The sequence below is a fragment of the Ovis canadensis genome, chromosome 26 (assembly GCF_042477335.2).
Source record: "Ovis canadensis isolate MfBH-ARS-UI-01 breed Bighorn chromosome 26, ARS-UI_OviCan_v2, whole genome shotgun sequence".
Taxonomy (NCBI): domain Eukaryota; kingdom Metazoa; phylum Chordata; class Mammalia; order Artiodactyla; family Bovidae; genus Ovis; species Ovis canadensis.
The window spans coordinates 41035202-41057621 of NC_091270.1; the positions used below are offsets into that span (position 1 = coordinate 41035202).

At 36.9% G+C, this 22420-nt stretch overlaps 1 protein-coding gene across 2 annotated transcripts in view; it reads left to right on the forward strand.

Moving 5' to 3' along the window:
* Positions 1–22420, forward strand: part of TNKS (tankyrase) — a 156624-nt gene that overhangs the window by 113237 nt on the left and 20967 nt on the right. For both annotated transcript variants that reach the window (XM_069572852.1, XM_069572853.1), the window contains exons 12-20: positions 4525–4696; positions 5835–5914; positions 7754–7899; positions 9644–9809; positions 11141–11360; positions 11649–11758; positions 15711–15899; positions 18929–19166; positions 20148–20230. In XM_069572852.1, the coding sequence (XP_069428953.1) occupies positions 4525–4696; positions 5835–5914; positions 7754–7899; positions 9644–9809; positions 11141–11360; positions 11649–11758; positions 15711–15899; positions 18929–19166; positions 20148–20230 (1404 nt within the window). The remainder of the gene's footprint in view (positions 1–4524; positions 4697–5834; positions 5915–7753; positions 7900–9643; positions 9810–11140; positions 11361–11648; positions 11759–15710; positions 15900–18928; positions 19167–20147; positions 20231–22420) is intronic.

Consider the following 22420-nt stretch of genomic DNA (forward strand, 5'->3'; position numbering starts at 1 on the left):
TTATAAACCTTTGGCTTGGAAATATACCACCTGCAGCTGCCATCTCATCTCAGAGACGAGAAAGGAAGAGTAAATAAGACTTCAGTTTGTTTAGCACAGCCACGGCATTGGCACCTCGAGTCTAATCAGCTATGCTCCACAACTTACTTCTCTGACAGTTAGGGCATGTGGGCAGTGTGAGTACCCCTGTAAGAAAGCAAAGGAAATATGTACCATTAGAATATAATATATCTCTTTTCAAAAAACCTGATTGCTTCTTTTAAAATTCCATGTGGATGTTGAGGTTTACAAATAATACTACTCAAGTGTGGCTAGTAAACACTAACCTAGTTTCCTGTTTCTCAGATTATATCAAAATTTCACTTCCTAGAAAAATTCTATACTCTGTGATGGATTCATAACACATTAAAGGATTAAAAGCCTTTGAGTAAAATATTGGTCACTGTAGCAGAACTCTAGCTAGGAATTAAATTGGTAGTCATTTTGATTATTTCATTCCTCATAGGAGATGCTTTGACCTGTGTACATCCTACCGTGGATAACAGTGGCCTGTAATAATCTGTAAAAACGTTAATTATACTTTTACTGCAGATAAAGTGAGTCAGTTATTTTCAGTATTAAACAATTCTGTCAACATAGGCATTTAGCTTTTTTTTTCTCCAGATTTCTGGAGTGAAAGAAGAATATATTCTTCTGGGAAAGAAGGATACATGGTTTTTGGTTAGAGAATGTTTCAGTAGTCTGTTCATTATACAGAATGGTATATCGAAAACTGTATTCTTTATCATCAGAATTTACTAATTTGTCATTGTTTTGAGCCATCCATTTACCAACCATTTTCAAACACCCAGTATACAAGGCGTTGCACTTATTACTATGAGGTATATAGGAAGTTTGAATTTGATAAAGATTCTTAAGGGACTTAAAATCTAAAAAATGGTCTCAACTAATACAGTCTACTTGAATATCTATTATCAGATTGGAAAGGACAGGTAGATTGTTATTCAGAGGAGAGACCAATTACTTCTATTAGTGGTGGCAGGCTTGGGAGAGAATGGGAGAAATTTCATGAATAAGATAGAATTTTCACTAGGAATGTCCAGGAATTAGATCTATAGAAATAGTAGTAAATATAGTTGGCATCCCTTTCTTATACTAGTGAGTGGTTGATTTTTGCTCAGAATACATTTTAAATAATGGCTCAATCAGGAAAGCAAAGGAGTTTGTCAGTCACAAGTTAATGATTAGTTGGTTCAGTAGATAGAATAAGTGCTTAGTTCATGGGGAAATGAGGAAAATCTGAAAAGACATATTGGAGCAAGGTCTTAGTAGTCTCAGTTGGAGAGTTTGGGGTTTGTTCTTAAAATACTTGGAGAGCCATTGGAAATTTTTGAATAGGCAGATGGCATGAGCAAATCCTGCTTCAGGAAGATAAACTTCCTAGGAACTACTTTCTCTTAGAAAACCAATTACAGAAATGTAGACTTAAGATGTGTGTAAGATAGTTGGCATAATCATTTAGCAGTATTCAACAAAATTAGTTTGACTTTTTTTTTTTTAAAGGGGGGGATGATGCAGAGTTAATGTTTCTTTAAAAAAAAAAAAAGATGGAAGTGTTAGTTGCTCTGTCATGTCCAACTCTTTGCGACCCGATGAACTGTAGCCTGCCAGACTCTTCTTCAACAGACTTCTCCAGGCAAGAGTGCTGGAGCGGGTTGCCATTCCCTTCACAGGGGCTCTTCCCGACCCAGGGATTGAACCCCAGCCTCCTGCATTGCAGGTAGATTCTTTACCACCAGAGCCACAAGGGAAGCCCAGTGTTTCTTAACTTCAAGCTAAAAAGTTTACAGTATGCCTGCCAACTGTTTCCTAGGTTGTAGTTTCTATCTACCAGGATATAGACCTGTTTGAGATTCCTGTCCTTGTCCCTCTATTGTGAATTTTATTTTTACTATTCCTTGCTTTTAATTTAAAAGTGCCCTGATTTGAACAGAAAAAAAAAATAGCTAAAATAATATAGAGACCGTTTTCAACTCTCAGATTACTTGAAATCAGATTGGGACATCATCACATGTTCATAGTTAATGTAAAATTGTGTGAGTTCACATTGCTAAGTACAGAAATGTCACAGAATAAGTCATGATGAATTACCACTTGAGTGATGTGGACAAAGATAGCTTAAGCTTAGACAAGAGGTGAACTCAACTTCACAGTTAGCTGTTGAGACTAGGCTGTTCACACCAACTAGAATTTGGAGAAAGTCCCCTTATCATTTCCTTATCCTTTGCTTACTGGTTTTGAAAACAGTTCTGGGCATTTTTTAGTCATAATTTTATGTCCTATACATTTCCAGCCACATATCATTACAGTACTCAATCATTCTCTTTAGGAAAATCGTAAAAGCATAGTCTCTGCTTTTAAACAGCTTACAATATATTAAAACAAGTAGTATCAGGCACAGAGTCTAACATTGGTAAGTACTTAGTAAATGTAGTTGCGTCCCTTCCTTATGCTAGGGAGTGGTGATTTTTGCTCAGTATTGCACCCCATGAGTGCATGCCCCAGAGTGAGTGAGAAATGGGAGAAGTGAGTCTGTGGTTTTCTGTGCTGCACCCAGTTCCACCACGCCTATTTATAGAGGTAACCACTTCTGATACACAGTGTTTTGTTAATGTTTAAAAATATTCTCTGTACTTCATCTGGTGTTTAGTTGATTTGCTCAGACACTGGAAGTGAAACTGGCTGATGTTGGATTTACTGAGAAACTGTATCTGTCTCTACCACTGCATTGTTAAGGTATCTTCAAGGATAATCTTGACCAAAGGCAAATTTTACCTTTTGCAATGACTTTAGAAACTAACACCTCCAGAAAATAGGGCTTCAGTGTAACCTAATAACGCTGGAGCACAGCAAGCCTATCAGATTGTGATGAAAAAATATCGTAGAAGGGGTGGTGATGTAAAAGTAAATGACAGATGGTGTTTAATGATATGTGGAGGGATTCAAGTTTATGTGAAGGCATGAAAGAGTCCCTGTGTTTGAGCTGAGGAGTAACTTGGTAAGATCTGTATTTTAGACTAGTAGTTCTCAAACTGTGTTCCCATGATTTGATGAACTGGATTGAGGATTTCCATCCCTGTAATTAAATTGGTGTTTTATGCAAATTCCAGGAAAATGTTAATGATTAGAATGTTCTCAGTTTTAAGTTTTTTCTCCTGTGATGGGAACGTAATAGAAATATTCATAGAAAAATTCAAGTTTAGTTTGACCGCTTGTGTTTTCCATCAGTACTTGCTAATAATGACTGTGCTTTTATGTATGAATAGTCATTTTTCTGCTGGCAAATATGATATAATTAAATTTGTCGGTATTTCATGGTGATTTTTATGAAACACTGTTAAGAATTTATTTGAACCCTTGCCTGAAGTGTCACGGCCTTACTTACAACAATGAAAGACTAGAGACAGGAAGACCAATTGTCTTAAACCCTCTCTTATTCTTGTGTTTGGTGGGGGTACACAAGTGTTTTGAATAACCAGCCAGAATGTATTTGAGAATTTACTGTGTACCATTAACAGGAGCTTTCTAGACACAGAAAACCTATGCAATACAGTCCATATTTCCGTAACCTTAATTTTACTTGGTAAACAAACACTATCCCAGTGTTCTAATTTCTAAAACAGTGCTGAATTGACATAGGTGTTCAGAAAGGAAGTAATCATCAAGGTTTAAAGTAATCAAGGAAGACTTCTTAGAAAAGGTGAGACTTGCCGTGGATCTCATAATCCAGAAAGGCAGAACGAAGGGCTTCTCTGAAAGAGGCATCATGTACAATGAATGAGGACTTTGGTCTGACTAGAGTAGTCTTTACTGGGGCATTCCAAAAAACAGGTTAGGACTGGTTAGTTTTGATCAAATTATAAACATGATCCCAAAGTTTAACATTGTCTTAACAGTCTTAAAAGTAACCATTCTTTCATTATAATTTTTCAAAGTTTTAAAAATGGCACTTTTGAATTTTCAAATCAAGTTTTTGGTTAAATGTGTTTGTAATGCAATTAGATCATTCTGTTATAATTATTGACTAAAATTAGGAAAGAAACACAATTAACTACTCTGTCTTTGCTTGCTTACTCTGTTGTCTTTACATTCTGGGAACAAGTTTGGTAGAGCCCACTCATCCAAAAGTATTTAATGTGCATCTTTGCTGTGACGGGCAGTGAACCTCAGACAAGAGTCCCAGACCTTGGGGACCTTACAGAGACCTCGAGTTGTCAAGGAGAGTGGCAAGGAATGGAGGATGGACAGGAAGGCAGTCATTCAGGGAATAGATGGGTATATTATAAGTTTTAAGAAGACGGTATTTCTTTAGAATCAGTATGCAAGAATTCGTGAATAGTTTATGAATAGTCTATTGTATTTTTCATAAAAGTTGACAATTGATTTTTCTCAAGAATTTATTTACTAGGGTATAAAGGGGAACAAAACAGCTGCTCAGTCCCATGTGCCCCCTTCATATTTCAGATGAATGCACTGGACACCCTTGGTCAGACCGCTTTGCATAGAGCTGCCCTTGCTGGTCATCTGCAGACATGCCGCCTGCTGCTGAGTTACGGCTCAGATCCCTCCATCATCTCCTTACAAGGCTTTACAGCAGCACAGATGGGGAACGAGGCCGTGCAGCAGATTCTGAGTGGTAAGTTCACACAGACAACCTTGCTTTCTGTTCTTCCTTTTCCAGTCTGTCCACTGATATGCAGACTTTGTGCCCCTTGTTTTAAGGGGCTCTATGGAATGTTTTCTTGGCCTGAAAATTTTTCCTGCCTTTCTTTGCTTACAATTTAGCCTGTGGCCCTGCCCATCAACATTCTCCTTTTTGTAATTCTTAAACTTCAAACATTCCAAATTTTTCTCTTGTACTAAGAACCATTTAATAGGGAATTTTAGGTTAGTTTCTCCAAGTTATAACTATAAATCAGGGAAACATATAGCTATTTCATCAGAATTTCTCATAATATTATATGTAGGTTTTAGAGGTAATTGATAAAATGGGGAGGAAAGGATTGAATAAATTAAGCAGATTGCTCCAACAATGCTTTTAAAATGTCTTCTAAATGAATACAATTAAAATATATGGCTGCTAGTAAAAGATAAAATTAAATAGTGAATCACAAATGAAAATTTTTTTATTATTTTGATAATTCTTCTTAAAAATTGATTAGTAAGATAAAACATTATATGGGTCATTAAATGCCTATTTTAGTATGTGCCAGAACTTTTTAGTGTAAGTCTTCATACTTCTTATTGATCAGGAAGGATAATACAAATAATAGAATTTGGTGGTAAAATCTTGCCCTTATAAGGTTTTGTTTTTTTTTAATGAGAATTCTTCTTTTTATTTAGATGACAGTATAAAATTTTAAACTAATATTTCTGCAAAAAATTTGTATGTCTATAGACCATATACAGGCTGAACTTTTCAGTTGTACCTGTATTTACTAATCCAATTCCAGGTTATGTCTATAATGACTCCTGAAAGAATACATCAATTATATAGAATGTATAGTAAATTATTGGGGTTCTGTTCTGGGCAATATTTTAAAGGTTTGTTTAACAACCCCTATTAATACCAGGTTTGAGTTCCACTTTTAGAGACCCTCACTTTCATCTCACAAGCCTGTAGTTACCAACAGTATACAGTAGTAAAGTTTTAATGGTACACTCTGACAGCATTTACGTGAACATCTCTCTTTCCATTTACCAAATAATTTTCCCTCCTTTGCTACTCTGTTTCCTTAAAAACCAGCAGTAATCCTCCCTTATCTTTTATGCAGAAAGTACACCTATACGCACTTCTGATGTTGACTATCGACTCTTAGAAGCATCTAAAGCCGGAGACTTGGAAACTGTGAAGGTATGTCAATGCTTTAATGTCTTGGGTAGCTCTTTGAAACCTTTGCTTCCCAATTCATTTTAAGCTTGTAAGTGAAACAACTCAAATCCAAACAATAAGAGGGATGAGCAGAGTGGACTCATAAGGAGAGATCTTTATTAAGAATTTCCTAGTATGTGCCTTTCATTAAATCATTTTTTAGTCACTTTACTTCTGGTTATGTGAATGCTCTTTTTATTTCTTTCCACTTTTTAAAATTAAAGTGTTATTTTGGACCACACTCATAAATTTGCAAGCTAGTGCAAGCCCAGGTAATAGTACAGTAAAGTTTGAAACAGTGTTCTTGACCTTTTCTAAGAGATTCTCACCTTTGCACTAGGAAATCATCCTTATGATCCTGCAGTTGGGAAGTATTTTTTGATTCTACAATTTATGCATTAATGTAGCTACAGAATCACTTGTCATGAAAAGATACAATCTGACCAAATGATGATGGCTCTTTAGGTTATAGAGTCTCTCCCTTATGCCCAGACTTCCTTCTGTTGTGTAAAAAAAAAACTGTACTACCTGAAAAGTCCTGTGTTCACCCTACCAGCCCCTTCTCAGTATATCTATAGGTGACTTCCAGGTTCTGAGTTTTTGTTATAACAGCCTACTACAGTGGCAGGAGCAGCAACCAGACTTGTCAAATACCTGGAAAGCCCTTGACATCAGACCATGTAGCCTAGAAAATGTCACTTTTTCTCTGCTTTTTTTTTTTTTTACCTTTTTTAGCTTTCTTTTCATTATCTCTCTTCACATCACTTCCCTAAATTTAGAATAATCAAATAAGTAAGCAGTGACTAAATAATTAAATAAGTAAGCAATGGCAGAAAGATGGCAAGATTAAAAATCAGGAAAATGAAATTTGAGTTTTTATTCTACCCCTTACCACTCTAGGACATAGGATGTCACTTAACCTCTCTGAGCCTTGGTTTTTTTATCTGTAAAATGGAGATGATGGTTAACTTCTCAAGTAGATAATAATTCTCTCACTGGAAAAAAAAAATGAAATTCTTTATAAATTATTACTCAGATATTTGTATTGTCATCCATCTGTCACCACCAATGATGCAGCCTCTCCAGCCTGACTTTGCTTCCACTGCTTTGTAAGCAGACAGAATTGAGCTTGTGCTGAGATGATAATGTTCAAAAGGAAAATGAACAGGTGACAAAGAGGCGATTTGGAGGACACAGCTGAAGGAAATAGAAGGCCAACAACTAGTATGATCAGAATCAGTTTGACCTGTAGACCTAAACAAATATCCCCTTGAAGATCAGGTAAAATATTGTTGATTGCTTGGCTCTGCTCTGATGGATCGAAGGGCCAAAGAGGTGGCCCAGACAGAATGAATGTAATTTTTCCAGAGCCGCCTTGTTGCCATGTCAAAGCAGGCAGAAATTTTGGGTAGTTCTACAGTCAGCCAGGTTTAATCTTACTTGAGCAAAGGGTGGTTAAGAGCGTGCTGGTACAAGCAGACAGGCTCTCACGGGGAGGAAAGCCTTCTAACAATGAAAGGAAGGCACCATTTGCCTTGGCAATGCTTGCTTTATTATGTTTTCTTCTTTTTGATTAGGATTTTGGCCAGGAAATATTGAAAAAGGTGAAATTGCTGTGCAAACATAAGAATATTTGTAGACACTGTAAAGCAGAACATCTTGCTGATTTTAAAACATCACTTGTATTATCTAATCAAAGAAATAGTCATTAGAAAATTACAACTTACCCAAGATGCCTGCAGTATTTTGGTGCAAGATCCTTAAATAAATACTAATGTTCTGTTTGTGTTTGTGTGTGTGTGTGTGTGTGTGTCAATAAAGCAACTTTGCAGCCCTCAGAATGTGAATTGCAGAGATTTAGAGGGCCGGCATTCCACGCCCTTACACTTCGCGGCAGGCTACAACCGTGTGTCTGTTGTGGAGTACCTCCTCCACCATGGTGCCGATGTCCATGCCAAAGACAAAGGGTATGTGTTAGAATGTCACTGTGTGGAATTCATTTCCTTGATACTTTAAAAAAAAATTTTTTTTTTTCATGATAGATTTTTTTCCCCTTGTTAAAAAAGTAATTTTTTTTTTTAAAGCTTAAAGCATAATGCTTAAAACTTTGTTGTTTTATAGTAGCTAAGTCATGTCCAACTCTTTACAACCCCATGGACTGTAGGCTTCTCTGTCCATGCGATTTCCCAGGCAGAAATACTGGAGTGGGTTGCAGTTTCCTTCTCTAATGCATCTTCTCCAGCCCATGCATCAAACCCATATCTCCTAAGTTATCAGGCAGATATATTTTTACTACTGAGCCACCTGGGAATCCCCCCAAATTAAAACTTTATGAAAATGTATAGAAAGTGAAAAGTCCCTCTCATTCCACCTCCTAGAGATTACAACATCAAAATTTTGTTGTAATTGTGAGGAGTTTTGAAGCACATGTGTACCAGTGTGTGTGCTGTTGTGATGGGGCTTGTTTTTAACATAAATGAAGATGTCATCCCGCAGTCTGCTTTACAGTTTGCCTTTTTTATAATAGTATATCTTGAATGCCTTTCTGTATCAGTACTAAGCAGTTCATTTCATCCTTTTAATGCCTATATATACTATTTTTTTGTATTTTGTAAATAAGTTTATATAGTTTATTGTTCATCCCTCCTTTTGCTGTTAAATCTTTTCTCCTCCAAAAAGAGTCATCCATGTTAGTAGAAACATTTCATTTTTACTAATTCAGATAGTCTCTATTTTTGTATTGGCTTATGAAACTATTTCAGTTTATCTAGACAGGGTTTAAAGCAGACACAAAAGACATTTAGAAAAGCACGAAGGAAGTTTTAACTGAAATGAGCTTCCATATCCTGAGTTAATTTCATATCATCTCAAAATATAAATAAGCACCTTCCTGTGCAGTTACATTGCTAACAAATAAACCACACAACTTAGACTTCAGTTGGGCTTCCTTGGTTGCCCAGACAGTAAAGAATCTGCCTGCAGTGCAAGAGACAAGGTTCAGCCCCTGGGTCGAGAAGATCCACTGGAGAAGGGAATGGCAACTCACTCTAGTATTCTGGCCTAGAGAATTCCACGGACAGAAAAGGACTGCAGTCCTTGGGATCACAAAGAGTCGGACCTGACTGAGCAACTACCATTTTCACTTTCACTAGATTTCAGTTAACCATTTTGCATTTATTTCTCTTTTAAAAGAAACACGTCAGACATGAACATTTGATATTAATCACTATCTCTTTCAAAGTATTATGGTTCGTTAGAGAGGAGCCAACATTTGTTTCTATTGCCCCATTTTAGCACTTAGTATTTTTGGTCTCAAAACATTAAAAACAAAAACAAAGAAACCGGATCTCTCTAAGCAAAAAGGTCCTAACTTGATACCTTGTGTCTGCTATGTACTAAGTGCAACTTAAATTTATCTTTTGAGGCACCCTCCTTTTTTATGGGGACACTTTTTGTCCTTTTAGAAGGCCAGCTGCCTTGTAATCAGAACTTAAACGAGTCATCACAGAATAGTTTGTACATCTGACTAGAGTTCTTGGTTGATGTCATTATTTTCATTACTGAATACTGACTATCTTCAAGATCAAAGAATTATTTTTCTTAAGGGAGTGTTCAATAATAGTCAAATGCCATAGAGAATTATTTTATTATATGTATCATTTTAACACACAGCTTTATTGTATGTCTTTAAAATAATTTTCTTTGGTTTAGTGGCTTGGTGCCCCTTCATAATGCTTGTTCATATGGACACTACGAAGTAGCTGAGCTCTTGGTAAGACATGGGGCTTCCGTCAATGTGGCGGACTTATGGAAATTTACCCCTCTACATGAAGCAGCAGCTAAAGGAAAATATGAAATCTGCAAGCTCCTTTTAAAAGTATGTACTTTTAAAAATTATAAAATATAAGGTAATTATAGTTATTATTTGGTTAGGATGTAAAATGACATCAAGGTAAATTATTCTGTAATACAGTGCAGTAAGTGCTGTAGAGACTGCTTCCGTTTTCTGTTCTAGGGGGATGTTTAAGTGTGATATCATGATTCTTACGTAGCTTTGAGTAGTGGCTGAAGTGCCTTTCTGAACTGATTTGATTATGTTGAGTTCATCACAATTCAACAAGGTAGGTTTTGGAAAGAGTTGAATTAGCTTGCATTACTTATCTGTAACTGACAATTAATATCAGAAGATATTTATATAAGAAGAAATGTGTTTTTCCATCAAGTTTGATTTTTTTTTCCTCGCTAGCTATTTTTATTATTGTTAACAAACTCACCTCTAACTATTAAGCATTAATTAAACATTAAAAGATAGAAAATTAAAAGATGTGACAAATGACTGGACATGTATTTATATCATTTCCTCTCTCTCTTTTTTAAACTAGAGAGAAACTTGTCTTAGTTAAATATAAAATTCTTCTCCTACCACTTTTATGGGATCAGATGTGTTCATATGAGTTTTAAGAATAACACTGTAGTTGGTACTAATTTTTATTGTCCCTGGTTAAGTAAGAAATAACTTCTAGGTCACTGTGAATTCACTGTCTGGGTTGGTTATTCCAAATTTCCCCAGTGAGCCAATAACATCTGTGTCAGGTCTGTAAATAAAGATTCTTGACTTTTAATTACTTTATTTCATAAGTATAAATGATTAAACTTATAAAATCAAGTTAATTGTTAATATATTTCTATCTAATTTCACCTTAGGTGCTCAGACTTAAAACAAAAATATTTTTAAATTACCAAACTTTCTTTTTACTGATTCCATTTGGAATTGAGTATTAATACTTTTTCCACCTGTGTCTTCCTCTTCTCATTTCATCAGCACTGAATATCTTTACATATTAATAATCAAGATTTGATTAACATTACTAGCCAGGCCATCATTAAAAGGAAAAGTGGTTTCCAAAGACAGCATAGAGTCTGAGACAGTATATGCTACAGAAGTGAAAGACATTTGACACCTTTCCCTCTCACCATCACAGGTCATCCTGAGGCATGGGGCTTTGGATGGGAAGTAGTTGGAAAGCTGATCCCAGTTTGTTGCTAAGTAGGAGATTTGCAAGAAAAACCAAATGTTGCCTCTGTTTTTCACAATGCACACAGAATAGGTATTTTTCTTTGGAGGAGTGAAAGTGAAGTTAAAAATAAAGAAACAAAACGTATTAAAGATGCTACAGAAAACACAAACACCATTTGGTTATTTTGTAGCATGGAGCAGATCCCACTAAAAAGAACAGAGACGGAAATACACCTTTAGATTTGGTAAAAGAAGGAGACACAGATATCCAGGACTTGCTGAGAGGAGATGCTGCTTTGTTGGATGCTGCCAAGAAGGGCTGCCTGGCAAGAGTGCAAAAGCTCTGTACCCCAGAGAATATCAACTGCAGAGACACCCAGGGCAGAAACTCCACCCCTCTGCACCTGGCAGGTAAGCATCACCAGCACTTCCAAGGTTCATGTCCTTTCTTGGATACAGTTCATAAGAAGAGGAAAGAAATGCTGATCAGGAAGAGTGCTGCTACTCAGTAAAATGCTTCACTGACATAATTTTATATAACTTATTATAAATCTTATAAATTTTTTTATTCTTAATCATTCTTACCTAGTTTTTAAAACAGAAAGTATTAAAAACCCAGTATTTTCTGATCATTATCATTTATATACATTTTTTTTTTCCTTTTAAGCTGACATGTTTGCTTTTTTTTCATTCTAACAGCAGGCTACAATAACCTGGAAGTAGCGGAGTATCTTCTAGAGCACGGAGCAGATGTTAATGCCCAAGACAAAGGTGGTTTAATACCTCTTCACAATGCGGCATCCTATGGGGTGAGCGTGCTAAAGTCCAGAAAAGTTCACTGATACTTACTACTTGGTTAAATACATACCATACATGAAGTAACCAACAGATACCTAACCAACAGCATAATTTAGTACAATTTTAATCTTACTATTTAAAGTGTTTCTAGCCTTAGCCTTCTCAGTTAGGCTTAACTGTCTTTTGCCCAAAGACCGTATATTTTTCAGCTTTTTGGACTCTTCACATTATGTAGTACAATAATAGGTATTTAATGGCTGCTCAGCTAATATTTATTGATACAGATAATAAATCTTAACTGTACCTTATGTAGATTTTATAAACTCTGAAAGCCAGCAGGCTACTCTGTAAGCATGAAAATTATGCTTGCTTATGTTTATCATCAGCATCTTAGAAATATTCAAGTAAATGGTTGAGTGATTGCTATATATGGTTGCATACAGTTCAGATAACTAGCTGAAACCCCACTTACTAGCGGAAACCCCACTGTGAAAGTCGAAATTTATTCTTTCAAAGCCCTGTAACTGTAATCGTCGGCTGAAAGAGAAAATGGATGTATTCCAACCTTGATGATATTTGTTGGACCACCTGCCTGGAAGTCACCAGGGCCCACTCTAGGTCTGATGACTCACGCAGGAAGAATATGAATGCTCCTGTGTTTTCTGCTGAGCCACTTAATCCCTATTTGACTGTAAAAATGCCCAGATGCCAAAATGTACATACCAGGGGCTCTCATAAATGGAGTCATTATTGGTGAGGACAGTTTCTAGATCTGAAGAAACTTGACAGACTATAAGTAAAAGGTAATCATATGACTTCCGTATTCTTTTACTGTTTCCTTCCTTGCCCTTTATGATGAGCATATCCACATCTCCTCATGCCCCCTCTCAGTGACCAGTATTTCAGGGAGATGACATGTCCTGAGTTGAAACACTCTTCAGGAAAGCAGCAAACCAGTTTCAGGTTGGACAGATAGGAAAGAAAATATTACTTCCGAGTGTGTATCTGACCAACTCAAAATCAGTATTAAATAGACACAGATTAAGTGACTTCAGTAGTGGACGATAACTGATATCCTGGGGATAAAATAATTTTGTGAGAGAGCTGAAATGACATAAAGTTACTTAGCTGTTATTTATTGTTCATTATTCTTTGATACATATTTTACCTTTTTCCTCTGAGAGGTCAGTCAGCTCTCTGTGTATCTTTGGGCCTTTTTATATAGAAAGAACTTACCACTTCAGTTTTTCCAAACGGAGAAACAAACACATAGTTTAAGAAATTTGAATAAAAGTTAAAGGTTTAATGAGAATATATATTAATGGTAATGTGCATTACCCTGCTTAGTGTTTTTCTATTATAATGCCTTATATTAGTTTTAATATATATTTATACATGACCATTAATATTTTTGCTCTTCAGCAGATATAAGGCATTGATATTTGTTTACCACACAGCATGTAGTTTTGTATTTTTTCATAAGAGTAAATCAATTTACTGAGTTTTCTTTCTCAACTTTTTCATTTTTTAGTGCTGTCTCTAAAATGTATAATATATGTTAGGGGAATTGCATGCCATTATTGTAAAATTAAATTGCTCCAACTGGAGCCCAAGCACATTTCTGTTCTCCTTGCTTCCCAACTTTCTAAAGTTGAATTAGGGCCCTTGAAGTTTTTTTATGTTACATTTGTCATTTAAAGCATTTTGTGTTGCAGCTGAATTTTGAAACCATATTAAATTGACTCCTGGAAACATTCCAGCAGAGTTCAGTTTCTTTTCTAGACCTTCCAGTTCAATACTTTGCTCAGTCCTGTTGTATAGGACTGAACTGTAGCTATTTATTGCATTCACCAGCCTTAAATTTCAGTTATAATTTTTGCCCCAGTGATTTGGCTATTTAAGACTAAGAGTTGTGTTTTTAAGACTAAAAAACACTATATTTTTTAGTGTTTTAGTGTATAGTACTATACCAGTACTATGTTACATGTATAGTAATATGCTTCCTGTTTTTGCATTTCCAGATGTTTCTCAGCATATTTAACAAGCATGTAGTTGGTTTCTCCAAGCATGAACTACAGATTTTATATAAAGAAAGTTTAATAATATATACCATATATATAATTAATTTTATCCTCACATAATTTTCCTTGGACTGCCTTAATTTTGGAGACCTATACAAATTCGCCTGCCTGATTATATTGTTCCATCAATACAAATGTGTGTGTTAGTTGCTCAGTCACGTCTGACTCTTTGCGACCCCATGGACTGTAGCCCACCCAGCCCCTCTGTCCATGGGGATTCTCCAGGCAAGAATACTGGAGTGGGTTGCCATGCCCTCCTCCAGGGGGTCTTCCCAACTCAGGGATCAAACCCAGGTCCTCCCACATTGCAGGCAGATTCTTTACTGTCTGAGCCAGTAGAATAAAATTAATCATCAGAAACATAGTTTAAATACCCTGTAACCTTACTAGGGAGAAGCTTGAAATTACTCCATGCTTTTGGATTAATTGAATAAAAATAACTATTCTTTTCAACATATGTCCTTTGAATAAGGGAAATAAATTACAGGGGTTTGTTTTAAGTGATTTTGATAGTACTATAGATGTTACCTCTTTCTATCTTTTGTGTTAGAATCAATTTTATAATTATGCCATATCATTCATAATCCCTAGAAGGCCCAAACATGGTCTGTTTTCAGAAGCCTTGGACTGATTATGCTCTGTTGCAGTTGTTTTTATATTGTCAGAGCAAATATGGAAGCTTTCTTAGATGCTTCTGATTTGTATTTGTCTAATAAATTTTCTTCTGTTTTCTGAAATCACTTTTCCTAAAATTAGAAAATATTTGTATTGTATGAAAAAAATTTTAATATACATTTCTTCTTCCTCAGAAGAAGTACCTATTCCTTTTGAAGTGAGTGTATATAGGAGAACAAAGAAAATATTTTAAGGAATACTTAAGGAAAATTTGAAGAAGCCTGCCCTACATCCCAATACTCCTGTCTTTACTTTCCTTATCTCTTCCCATTCTCATGAAAGTCGGCCTCAGATAGGTATTCAGCAAATGTCTGATTGGTGGGCAAGTGCATTAGAGAGAATAAGTGAATAAATAAATGACCATCCTATCTGTGCTCTGACCTTCTGTGTCAAACCATTTACAGAACACCATTACTTAGATATTTTACTTTAGAAACCACATACCTCGAGTGAACCTTCCTTGAAGATTCCCTCCTACTTATATTTGTGCTACTCAATTTCTGCTAATGCTTCCCTCTACCATTTTTGTAAATCTTCTAGACTACATTAAAAAAAACAAAAGACAGTCATCTTTGAATTCTTTCTCAACTCTTCCTTCCTCTGTAGTTAATTTGTTTTTCTAAAACCCAATTTTTTTTCCTTCAGAATTTCTCAAATTTAGCTCTTCTTTTGTGTTCTTCTCCAACCATCACAGTTCAGCCTCTTATCACCTCCTGTCCAGATTATTAATGTATGTGCTGCTGCTGACATTTCCTCCACCCCCTAAGTCACTTTAGGCATGACAGACTAATTTTTGTAGAATGTTGCTTTGTTACGTTACATTACTTCCCCAAAGGCTGAAGAAAGAACATTGAGAATCTTTGAGATGAGTGTTTAAAACAGATCAGATTGCAGTGGGTTAGAGAATTTAAGATAGGTCTGAATATGCTATAGGGCTGAATAAAAAAATTTTTTAAAGCTCCCATGAAGAATTACAGAGTAGCAGAATAATTACGAAATTGATACTTTAGAGGAAGCAAGAAAAGATGAAGTCCAAAATACAGCTGGAAGGGTGCAATGAATATTCTTTTTTTAATCAAAGAAACTTGTTAAGGATGAGAATAGAGATGTAGGGGCAATGAAATGTTAAATAAAAACAAGTGTACCTGAAGGAGCTTTACCAGATAATCTCATTGTTACCTCTTGGTAACCTTTTGTTTTTCTTCAGCATGTGGACATTGCAGCATTATTGATAAAATACAACACATGCGTAAATGCAACAGACAAGTGGGCATTTACTCCTCTTCATGAAGCAGCCCAAAAAGGCAGGACGCAGCTTTGTGCCCTACTCCTAGCGCACGGTGCAGATCCGACTATGAAGAACCAGGAAGGCCAGACCCCTTTAGATCTGGCGACAGTAAGTCCTCGGAATATTTAGAATTGCTTTTTATAATTCCAGGGATGACAGTAAATTCCAGGGTTTATTAGCAGGTTTGCTTTAGTGGTGCATATTATCCCTTAGGAGAAGAACAAGTTTCCTTCCTTCTGGAAACTTGAGAATTTTTTTAAGTTGTTGTTGTTGTTGCTTTAATTTAAAACTATTAAAACAAACTAAGCAGTAAGTTACATTTTTTGACCATACTCGGAGGGAAAACATCAATCATAGGAAAACTTGTGTGTAGATTGTATTCTCAAAGAATTACATTTAGTAAGCTATCTTATAAAGCTGAAACTCCAGTACTTTGGCTGCCTCATGCAAAGAGTTGACTCATTGGAAAAGACCCTGATGCTGGGAGGGATTGAGGGCAGGAGGAGAAGGGGATGACAGAGGATGAGATGGCTGGATAGCATCACCGACTCAATGGACAAGAGTTTGAGTGAACTCCGGGAGTTGGTGATGGACAGGGAGGTCTGGCGTGCTGCAGTTCATGGGGTCGCAAAGAGTCGGAGACGACTGAGCAACTGAACTGAAGCTATCTTATCACCTTCTACATTTCACACAGTATGCTAGAGCATTTGGTGTTTATGGTAATTTACCTGGGCTTCCCTGGTGGCTCAGACGGTAAAGCGTCTGCCCGAAATGAGGGAGACTGGGTTCCATCCCTGGGTCGGGAAGATCCCCTGGAGAAGAAAATGGCAACCCACTCCAGTACTCTTGCCTGGAAAATTCCATGGACAGAGGAACCTTGTAAACTACAGTCCACGGGGTCGCAAAGAGTTGGGCACGACTGAGCGACATCACTTCACCTGAGGGGATGAGATAATCAAAGAAAAATTATCTTCTAAGCAGTATATCTTAAAGCTCAACATTCAGAAAATGAAGATCATGGCATCCGGTCCCATCACTTCATGGGAAATACAGTGTCAGACTTTATTTTGGGGGGCTCCAAAATCACTGCAGATGGTGATTGCAGCCATGAAATTAAAAGACGCTTACTCCTTGGAAGAAAAGTTATGACCAACCTAGATAGCATATTCAAAAACAGAGACATTACTTTGCCGACTAAGGTCCGTCTAGTCAAGGCTGTGGTTTTTCCTGTGGTCATGTATGGATCTGAGAGTTGGACTGTGAAGAAGGCTGAGCGCCGAAGAATTGATGCTTTTGAACTGTGGTGCTGGAGAAGACTCTTGAGAGTCGCTTGGACTGCAAGGAGATCCAACCAGTCCATTCTGAAGGACATCAGCCCTGGGATTTCTTTGGAAAGAATGATGCTAAAGCTGAAACTCCAGTACTTTGGCCACCTCACGCAAAGAGTTGACTCATTGGAAAAGACTCTGATGCTGGGAGGGATTGGGGGCAGGAGGAGAAGGGGACGAGAGTATGAGATGGCTGGATGGCATCACTGACTTGATGAACGTGAATCTGAGTGAACTCCGGGAGTTGGTGATGGACAGGGAGACCTGGCGTGCTGCGATTCATGGGGTCGCAAAGAGTAGGACACGACTGAGTGACTGAGGGAAAAAAAAAAAAGCAGTATATCATTCTTCTGAAGATGGAAAAGTAAACTGATATATTATAGAAATATTTTCAAAATTAAATTTTCATGATTAAATGTGTTATTTAACTACAGAATTAAACACAGTACAGAAACATCTTTCCTGAACTTTCTAGAAATTAGGGAGTTACTGTATGGTCACGTAATTTAGAATTTTTTAACCAAAAATACTTCCCTAAGCCACATTCTGGTTTATACATCTATTACTGAGTATTAAACAATTTCAAAACTCATAGTAGCTTAACTGAAACCAAGTGAGTGACTCACTATGGTGACTTATAGTTTCTCAGAGCCGTGTACATTGACTGGGTTCAGCTGGGCAGTCCAGCTATTTGCGCAGTGCCTTTAGCTGGGAGCTCAGCTGAGGCTACAGCATCCAGGGTGGCTTTAAATCCTGCAGGACCTCTCTGTGCGTCGTATCTCAGACTCAATGATCTAGTCCAAACTTCTTTATAGCATGGGAGGATGATTTCTAAGAGAAAAACGTAGAAACCACCAGTCCTTTTAAAGCCTGGCTCAAAAGCTTCAGAGCACCACTTCCTTTGCATTCTAATTGTCACAGCGACTCACAAGCAACCGAAATTGAAAGGAAGGGATATAGGTACCACCTCTTGATGGGAGGAGGGGTACAAGATGTACACGGAGGAAGGGATTCCCCCACATACTCTAACAGCACTTGTGCCTAACAGACTGAAGAGTTCATGAATAAGCTGGCCAAAGTGCGGTCCCTTTAAAATTTTACCAGGTTTTTATTATACATTAAATTATTAAATGTGCACTAAATAAATGAACAAAAATCATCATAGTTGTTAAGCATAAACAAACATAGTAAGTAATGGAAACTCCTTCTAAAGAAGAGATTGAAAGTCAGTGTTCTGAAAAGTGCTCTTTTTTAGAAGAAAGATGAAATATTTTAATTTTTAACTCTTCATATCTTTGTTAAGTTTATATGTCCTTTGAATACATGGGCAATCAGTATGAACAACTGTGTGCGTACTTTTCATTTAGTGTTAAAAAATGTGTTTCTGGGAATCAATATAGTTCACACTCTTGGATTCTTTTCACAGTTAACTTTTTTTCTGTGTGTGTTGTGGTGAGAACACTCAAGATCTGCTCTCAGCAAATTTCAAGAATATAGTACAATATTATTAACTATCATCACAGGCTGCACATGAGATCCTCAAAAAATGAAATATTTTGAAATAGTTTTGAAAAAATTTGATACTATTTTTTTAGTATCGAATAGTTTCTCCAGTTCTACCTACTGAAACTACTGGGACTCTTTGGAGCTGTCGATCAGAGAAGGAAAGAAGAGGGAATTGTCAAAAACTAATAGGGAATAATGGAGCATCCATGAAAGAAAAAAATTCACTACGTATTCGGTCCTTAGTGAGAAACTTATTTTAAGATGTAATATTTTGTGTGTGTGCTTCATCTGTTTGTTTCTTAGGCTGATGACATCAGAGCTCTGCTGATAGATGCCATGCCCCCAGAGGCCTTACCGACGTGTTTCAAACCTCAGGCCACTGTCGTGAGCGCCTCTCTGATCTCACCAGCATCCACCCCCTCCTGCCTGTCTGCTGCTAGCAGCATAGACAACCTCACCGGCCCCTTAGCGGAGCTGGCCGTGGGAGGGGCATCCAACACCGGGGATGGCGCGGCGGGCGCAGAGAGGAAGGAAGGAGAAGGCAAGTGCACCGCTGAATGCCCGCTTGGTTTTGGTGTTCTAAATTAACGGGTTCCCTTGTTTCTGTTGGTAGTTATTGAACACCTCACTTAAAGACATCCTGTCTGTGAGTTTTCACGTACACAGCAGTTCATAAGAAACATGTCTTCATAAACTCCCACTGTTCTGGGCACCAGAATCAGACAGCCACGGCCCCTACACGGTCTTACCCTCTTTCCCTCATGCTCTGCTGTCCAGGAACCTGAAACTTTGAAACACACATTTTGTTTAATCAGTTGCTGACTGCTGAAAAGTGTCCTCCATTTGATTTCTCCTGTGCTCAGCTCACGGCAGAAAAGTCCAAACAAGTGTATCCATGCTTTGTATGGCCCTCCTGCCTGTCTGCCATGAGTTTCCCTGCCATGAATAATATATTTGAAGAACTAAGGGCCGGCCGGGGCTTATGCCTTCCTCCAGCTTCCCCAAGGGAGGAAATCTTAGCATTTATATAAAATATTTTCTTTTTAAAAAAATGCGTTCGTAGACTAAATGCCTTGACCTCTGCATTGTCCTTACTCACATATATCCCAGTACATCCTTCTCCAACTGTAGTATCTTACTGCAGTACTGAGTGAGGCTTACTGAAATTATATCAAAAAAATGGAGAGAGATTATGTAAGAAATGAAAACTGAAACAACTGGTAAATTTTGATTTTTAAATTCCACTGTTAAATATATCACTAAAATCATTATATTGTGCTTTAAAATATTAATATAAATACTACTGATAAGATAAACTCTTCTTTTATTTCCCCATAAAATTCAGAGCTAACTTGAAGTGTAAATTAAATTTATGTAATTTAGATCGTTTTATGCTGTGTAGAAGCAGCTGCACAGGTGTGTAGAGGGGTGTGTCAGAGAGCCATGGCTTTAAGTAAATACTGAAGCTTCCTTTAGCTTGATGTACTTCCTTCTGAAAAACTTTAACGTGTGTCTGTTTTAGTTGCGGGTCTTGACATGAATATTAGCCAGTTCCTAAAAAGCCTTGGTCTTGAACATCTTCGGGACATCTTTGAAACAGAACAGGTAAGCTCTCATATACTGTCCAGTCTTTTCAGTTAACTACTAGGAGTTATTAATTGCCAGTTATTCTTTTTTGCTTCTTAACCACTCTTTTAAAACTCAAAACAGATTTCTGAAGAAGCTAGGGGCATCTACTAATTATGCTTCTTTCCAAAATTGTCTAACAGATGGTGAGAGTCTTTAACGTTACGTTGTTGTATCTTCATAAGCAGTCTGGCTCAATATGTTTTATTACATGTCAAAATTTAGGCCATGAAACCACCTCAAAAGAATGCTTTCAAAATCTTCCCTCATCTTGTTTCCAAAAAATTATTAGCCTTTATTTACCTCATTTTATTACTAGTGTGACTGGATTCACTTAAAACTAGTAAGAAATTTTTATGTTAACTATTTAGCAAAATCTTCATGAAGCAGTTGTCCATTAAACTGGAAAGCAAAATAATTCCTAGGCAAGTGTACCTTTAAAAATTGCTCCTTTATGAAGTTTCCACTGTCTAGCTAGAGAGTGAAATATGTTGAACCGGAACTTGGCCATATGCTTAAAGACTTAGACTGTTTTCAGACAGATCTGAAATGCCTATAAAGATCTTAGTGTGAAATCATTAGGTTGTTTATGAATTAAGATCCTTCTGTTTGTCAGTCTGTTTTTATATGGAATAATGAGTTTTTAACTTACCACTATGTGATTTTATTACCATTAAACATCAAGTAATAAATCCCTGAGTTGAACTTGGATATTATCAATATACATAGAATCTTAGAATGGGAAGAATTTTTAGAGATCAGTAAGTCTTTCTCCCAGATACAGGAATTACCCTTTTTATATCGATGTGGAACAATATCTTGTTACAATTTGGACAGGTATAATGAAATGCTTCTAATCTAAAATACACCCACATCTGCCCCATGTTTAATCTGTTAATCATCTGTTTATCTTGACACTGTTTTGCACAGACATCTCACCCCTTTCTGCCTATTAGACTAGCGTTAGTTTCATAGGGCTGCCTTGCCAAATTTCCACAGACCTGTGGCTTAAACAACAGAATGGTATTCCTTCACAGTTCTGGAGGCCTGAAGTTCAAAATCAGGGTGTCAGCAGGGCTTCAGTCCCTACAGAGGGTCTAGGGGAGAATCTGCCCCACACCTCTGCTAGCTGCTAGGCCCCTTCAGCTTCTGGCCGCATCCTTTCAATGTCTGCTTCTGTCTTCACCTTGCCTTCTCTGTGTCTGTCTTCTCTTCTGTGTATCTTTTGTAAGGATGCTTGCACTGAGTTTAAGCCCTCCCCACCTAGTCCGAGATGATCTCCTTATCTCAAGATCCTTAACTGAATTTACATCTGCAAAGATGTAAAAAAAAAAAGAAGTTTCTCAAATAAGGTTCTTCTCAAGTTCTGGGGATTAGAACTTGGACATATCTTTTTGAGGGTCACCAGTCAGCTCGCTGCAGCATAACTATAGCCCTTCTTACATTTCTAAGACCTAGTAAACTCATTGTGGATTTATCCTTCTAATCAACTACCCACCCCTACAAAGTTTCTTCTAATTTAGCATAATAAATTCATCTTCTTTTTTAGTTATTCTTTTTATGGATACAGTGTCCAGATTCTTCACTGGACCCTCTGGCCCATTCTGATTTCTTTGTAGGCATATAGTCAGTTCAGAGTTAATTTAAAAAACTCCAGGTCTTTTTCATATCAATGATGAAAGATTTTTTATGTCAGGATTTTCTAATGTCTTTCATTTTAGCTAAATTTCTTTATACTATATATTGTAGTTGATCTTTAATGATCAAAATGGTTTGGTAGAAGTAGCACTGGAATGAAAAAAGACCTTGATTCTGATTAAGGCATTTAACCTATCACTCGCCTTACCTGTAAAATAAAATAATACTTTCAAAAGTCCAGATAATTAAAATTCCCAGCCTTGTACAGCTGTGCCAGTTTTTAAAATATGCTTTTATGAAGCAATGGTTGTATTTTCTGTCTGGTGGTAGAGGTTTTATAAATGCTATAATAATTACCTTTGCCTTTAAGCTTCACCTGCCATTGATTCTCCCTCTGGCTTAGAGATTTCTTATGGGAATATCCTACACTGTAATACTCTTCTTCCCTTATCCTTCCTGAAGGTATTAAAGCTGTCTTAAGAGCAGTATCCTCTGCTGCAGCCATATTCTGGCCATTTCCCTTTTTCCCAA